Below are 6,000 nucleotides of genomic sequence, written 5' to 3'. Positions count from 1 at the left end.
TGGGGTGGTTTGCCATTGCCTTCCCCAGTCATCTACACTTTACCCCCAGCAAGCTGGGTACTCATTTTACCGACCTCGGAAGGATGGAAGGCTGAGTCAACCTTGAGCCGACTACCTGAACCCAGCTTCTGCCAGGATTGAACTCAAGTCATGAGAAGAGCTTGGACTGGAGTACTGCAGTTTGCCACTCTGCACCACGGGGCTCCTGTCCAGAATGATTAAAAAAGATAAAGGTGCAAGCACCAGTCGTTTCTGACTCTGGGGTGATGTCATATCACGATGTTTTCACAGCAGACTTTTTACAGGGTGGTTTGCCAGACTGCATATAATATACTTGAGGGTGTGACCCTTACCAAAATAGAGACTGTTATGTATGTGAATACATGTATGTGATGAGCTTGAGGTCTGAGGAACAATGGGCAAGACTTACCAGACTGCAAATAATATACTTGAGGGTGTGACCCTTTCCAGAATAGACTGTTATGTATGTGAATACATGTATGTGATGAGCTTGGGGTCTGAGGAACAATGGGCAAGAGGATTCAAATCCTAACTGCCCTGCTCCAATCACAGGCCCCTGGTTGGTTTGAATGGCCCTATCAAACACTAGTGTGGGAACACAGTATTTTATATAGTTAAGCCATTGGCATGCTATATTCAATAAAGAGCTTGTTATCACTACTGCCTCGAGTCCTTGATGCCTAGAACCCACTATATTATAGAGACACTCCACCTTATGGAAGTAAATGATTACTTACCAGCAGAAACTTCATCTTGTCTTGATTGAGTTTCAATTTTAGCTCTTTTGGTTCCAGTTACCTGTTTAGGGAAACTTTTGTTTCACCCATCTAAGAACAAGAATTGGATGACATTTGCATACTGATGCTTGACCCTAAATTTGTATATAAATTCCTACAGATATTACAGTCATTTATTTGGTTTAAATGTCATAGGCTATATACCAATAATAGTATAGATAGATTTAAACCTGCAGATATAAAATAGGATGAAGATAAAATGGAGCCCTGTAGACCATAAATGTCATTGAGCCAAGTAGCAGTGAAGTACTTTACCATCTTCCACTGAATTATACCTTTTTCAAAAGCAATAGGAATTCCTAGAACAAAAGCTGTTATTCTTGCCCACATATGCTTGTTCCCCTACCTTCTCTCTCAATCACTCTTTGTCACAACAGCATTACTGGAGGCTTTCTGCTATGCTTAATCAAAACAAAGTCTTACTATGCTTAATCAAAACAAATCTTACTATGCTTAATCAAAAGAAAATATTTCACGAGCCATATAGCATGGCAGTCTTTGACCTCACCATGTCAGAGACCAACATTTTTCTAAATTTGCAAAACAACATTTTTGTTTCCTGGCAAGATTTGCAACACATTCCTTTAAAACAGTGTTAAGACAGCCCAGTTTGCTCCACATTCACAGGATATACAATGAAAAGTGCTGGACAAATTTGTCTGCCTTCAGGCTGGTATTAAAAGTAACTGCTGTTCTGGGGAACCTTGGAACAAAACATCCAATATGAACTGACACATTATGTTGCTTGCAGTGGTTCCAGATATATAGTCCAGCTAAAGGTAATACACACATAATGCCAGTTGAATAAGGGATTACATAGGTAATGAGTATTCCTGGCAGTGTTCCATCCCAGTTCAGATTATGGGGCTGCACATCGAGAACTCTGTTGGAATATTGCCAAACAGATATTTGGGGGTGGCTAGTTCAGTTTCCCTTGTTCTAGTCATCTCCTTGAGTTACTTGTCTATGGTAACATCAAAGTGGGGCAGTTATATGTGATGTGGTTTCTTGCTACAAAAGTGTAAACGGAATAAATAACAGCCTAAAATGACCAGGAAACATTCATAATTTTTAATTCACACCTGTAATAAAATTGCATTACATTTTTCATAAAATAAATGTTCAAGTTTATATACAGAAAAACAGACTGTACAGATCCCTCCCCCAAATCTCCTCCCCAAAAAAACCTCACAAACATACAGGCAATGCAGTGCTCAGCTAAGCAGGCACAACTGTACATCTAAAATTGTAACTGCTTTGTGTTGGGGCAGGGGGAAATACTACAATGTATATAGTCCTTTGTGGACCAAGAATTAAAAAAATATTGCAGGCAAGCTGACAGACGCCCTTCACTGCTAGTGCGGCTGAACGTCCATCCCACAGTGTTTCAGCAAAACAGGATTAGTTATTGAACTTGGGGCTCAAAGCTTCCATTCAGTTGCCCCTCCTCATAGTCCATCTGGCACAAGATCATGTTGTTCTTCAGGAAAAATTTGTCTCCCACACAAAATCTGAAATTAAAAAAAAAAAGGGATGGATCAAAATCAATTTGCATACTCCAAACCTTGCTCAAACTCCATTTTACTCATTTTGAGTGTATGGAGCTCACTATTGCATGCAGGTATGACTGTGGCTTTGAAAAAGAATCAAGGTGCTTCCCCCCACTTTTTTGCCCAGATTGATCCAAATAACTGCTTTTCACCTGCTACAAGCCAGTAATTTTCTTTGATCTTATGAAGTCTATATAGTACTAAAACGAGGAGTGTCTCTACCATTACGCTGCATAAGATAGCTTGCTTGGTTCATTTCCACCTGCAAAAACTCCAAGAGACAAATTTGAAAAAGCAAAAAAAAAATTTTTATTGCTACATGTAGTTCATATATTTATAAAGGTTTTTCATTAATGAGTACAATTTACTGCCATGACAGAAGGAATACTTTTATTTTTATTTTTTTTTAAAGTCCATTTTACTCTGGAAATGTGGTCAGGCTTTTTGCTTTGTTTGGGCCTGAGATTGCAACATCTCGGATTCTCATCATGTATTAGCTCCTTCTGATCAATTGACCCTTTAAGGGATTAAAAACTGTGGATCCATCTCATATTTACCAGACTCTAATTTTACTGAAAGACAGTTTTCTAAAGTTTAAAAACAAGAATCTCCACAAGTATACAAATTAGATTCAAGTGACATATGATCTATATCAGGGATGTCAAACTCGTTTGTTACAAGGGCTGGATCTGACATAAATGGGACTTTGTGAGACATGTCATAAAATGTAATGCCAGGTAGCAGAGATACAATCTTCATTAAAGACACATTTAAAGATTTTTTTACTTAAAATACAAACATGCTTAAAACTCTTCCAATATTTTGTTTAAAATGGAAAGGTGGGGGAATAGTGGGATTTGCAATGCAATTTTTAAAAGAAAACATCAAGAAAAAGCATAAGGATCACAGCAGAAACTAAAAATATAAAATGTTCTGAGCCTAGGAAAACATGAAATGGCTGGGCATTGCAAGCTTCTCCCTCCTCCAGGTCTGTTAAGATTGGCAATAGCTCTCCAGTGCAATATCCATGTTTGGCTGTGAGTTCCCAGGTTAGAGTACTCACTAGGCACCAGTTCTCAGGTTCATTCAGCAGAGACAAGCTGTTTCAAAGCATCAGCCCTTTCAAAGCATCATAGCCTTGCAAGGACATAACTCCATGAAGCGACAGCTTCAGCTGGCTGTAGGAATGCTGGAAAGTGAAACTGGGTTCTACTCCATTGAAACATATTGCAGCACAGACAAAGTTGCAAGGAAAATGTGGAATGTATTTTCAATTAAAGTCTCTGGTCCCAGATAAACAGAGCCGGATTAACAATTAGGCCAAGTAGGCACTGGCCTATGGGCCCCCATGCCTTTAGGGGGCCCAGGCCAGCTTTCCCCCTTAGTTTCCCCCCTACTTGCAGCCCTTCCAGCCTGCATGCACAGCCAGCAACTGAGCTGCTCTTTGCCCAACTTGCCTGGTGAGGCTGCTGCCCATTGTTGCTAAATTTGCCTCTTTCTGCCTCTCCTCTGCAGCTTAGTAAAAGGGGCTTTTAAGAAGATGCTCGCAGGCTGCAGTGGGGGCCATGGGCAGTGGGGTGGGCGCTCAGAATCTAATATAATTTGTGAGGTGCCCCCCAAGATTTCGACTGCCTAGAGGCCTCCACAGGGTTTAATCTGGCACTGCATAGACCATATATCTGGGCTCAGAGACCCTAATGGAAAATCCATTCTGCATTTTCTTTGCAGTTTTGCAAGCCCAGAAGAGTTTCCTGCTGCAGCCAGCAAAGACAAGGCAGAAGAGCTGGGAATTTCAGCAGTCTTGGAACTTCAAAGGGTAAGGAGAGGAGGAGAAGAAAAGAGCTGTGGGCCCCATTAAAGCCCCAGGTGGGTCAGACATTTGACACATCTAATCTAAATGGTAGAACAGTATTTTAAGCAGAGTTACAGACTTTTAAACTCGTTGATTGCAATGGTCTTATGTATAACTGTTTAGAATCACTTGAAAAGTCCTATGGCTTTGCTTGTTTTAGGTACTGAATGAGTTCTTGTTTATTCCTTCCTGTGACTTTCCCCCTCATAATCTTTAATCTCAATCTGTACAAACTGTAGCAAGTGAAGACTATATCTCCTTCGTGGTCTCTGTGCTTCACACTCATCGGATATAGCACCTGTGCTGATCCCCCGAATCGGTTCCTAAAAAGCCCGGGATTTTTTCGTGCTCGGCACCAGTGAGCATGCGCAGGCGTCCCAGTACGCATGCTCACAGGAGCCAGCGCGAGGATCCCACCAGTTCCTTTTCGACCGCCGCGCTGAGAGGATCTTCTTTCATTTGCTCCGGTCGGTACTGTAATCCTTTCGATTTTTCTAGTTGATATAGCCCGTTTGTGTTTTCTTAGTTAATAGTTAAATAGTTATAGATAGTTATAGATAGTTATTGTTGTTTGGAGAAAAAAAAGAGAGACTGTTGTTGTTGGACTTTGCCCCTCGGGGCTTTATTCCCCCCCCCATTCCCTCAGAAATCGTTCTGTGTGGGTTCCAGTGCCTATGGAAAGGCGTTGGGGTTTTTTTAAACGTTGCCGCAAGTGTGGTAGCAAAATTGCACCTCCTGACGGTCACTCCCTCTGCTTACTGTGCCTGGGTGAGGGACATCGTGTCGATTCGTGCCTGCATTGCTTGAGCTTCTCAAAGCAAACCTGCAAAAACCGGGCGGCGAGGCTATTGGCAGCACTTGTGGAATCGGTTCTTCGTCCGCAGAAAATGGCAACGGGCCCATCGGTATCAATGGGGGAAGCCACCCCGGCTCTGATGGTTACATCGGTCAGCCCATCGTCACTGATACAGACCAATATGCCAACCGAGCGAGGCCGACTCAACGAAACGCCCCTCTGAAGAGTTAGTGGTGACTCCGGCCAAGAAACGTCAGGACGATTCGGGGACCCAATCGTCCCTCCTGAAGAAGTCGAAGGAGAAGCGAAAGAACAGACTTTCCCGCACTCCTTCTCGGGATGCTTTGGTATTGACGCAAACTGCTCCACCCCAAAAGATCCTGGCGTCTCCACTTCCAAGGAGTCCTTTGGTGTCGAGAAGCAGAGCTTCGCAACCGATCCACCTGTCAGGATCGGAGCAGGAGATAGACCTGACCCAGTGCACCCACTCATCAAGATCGGGATCACGTCGTCGGAGCGACAGTGGTTTGATATCAGAGATTGAGGCTTCGGTACCGAACGAACCCCTGGCACCTCTCGCACCGACTATGGGACGGAGAGAGCTAGAACCAGCTGCTATGATTCGACACTTCCTGCCACTTCCGCCGTGGGATCAACGTCAGTGGCCTTGTTCTTACGGTTACCCGTACCCGCCATACCAGTGGTATCCTCCACGTGACTTCCCCAAATGGGATCAGCGGTCGTCGGTATCTCTGCGGTCACCCAAGCGAGCTTCAACTCCGATATTCTCCGAGCACTCTGTGAGAAGAGACTCTTCATCATTGGACTCCGAGGTCAGTACCAGTGACCCTGATAGAGCGGTGGAACCTTCGCCAGAGTCTCATATTGCTGAGGATCTTCCCATATCTCCATCAGAAGATCTGAAGTCTTATGGGGACCTGGTGAAGCAGATGACACACTCCCTCTCCCTCACAGTGCTTCAAC

General features: G+C 43.5%; 1 protein-coding gene across 3 annotated transcripts in view; it reads right to left on the bottom strand.

Annotated features, from left to right (window-relative positions):
* Positions 1–1,874: 1,874 nt before the first annotated feature.
* LMO1 (LIM domain only 1) overlaps positions 1,875–6,000 on the bottom strand; it is a 166,469-nt gene continuing 162,343 nt past the window's right edge. For all 3 annotated transcript variants that reach the window (XM_060262533.1, XM_060262534.1, XM_060262532.1), the window contains exon 4: positions 1,875–2,329. In XM_060262533.1, coding sequence (XP_060118516.1) covers positions 2,224–2,329 — 106 coding nt within the window. In that variant the 3' untranslated portion in view covers positions 1,875–2,223. The remainder of the gene's footprint in view (positions 2,330–6,000) is intronic.

Source organism: Heteronotia binoei, chromosome 21, assembly GCF_032191835.1.
Source record: "Heteronotia binoei isolate CCM8104 ecotype False Entrance Well chromosome 21, APGP_CSIRO_Hbin_v1, whole genome shotgun sequence".
Lineage (NCBI taxonomy): Eukaryota > Metazoa > Chordata > Lepidosauria > Squamata > Gekkonidae > Heteronotia > Heteronotia binoei.
This window is presented reverse-complemented; position numbering and strand designations above follow the sequence as displayed.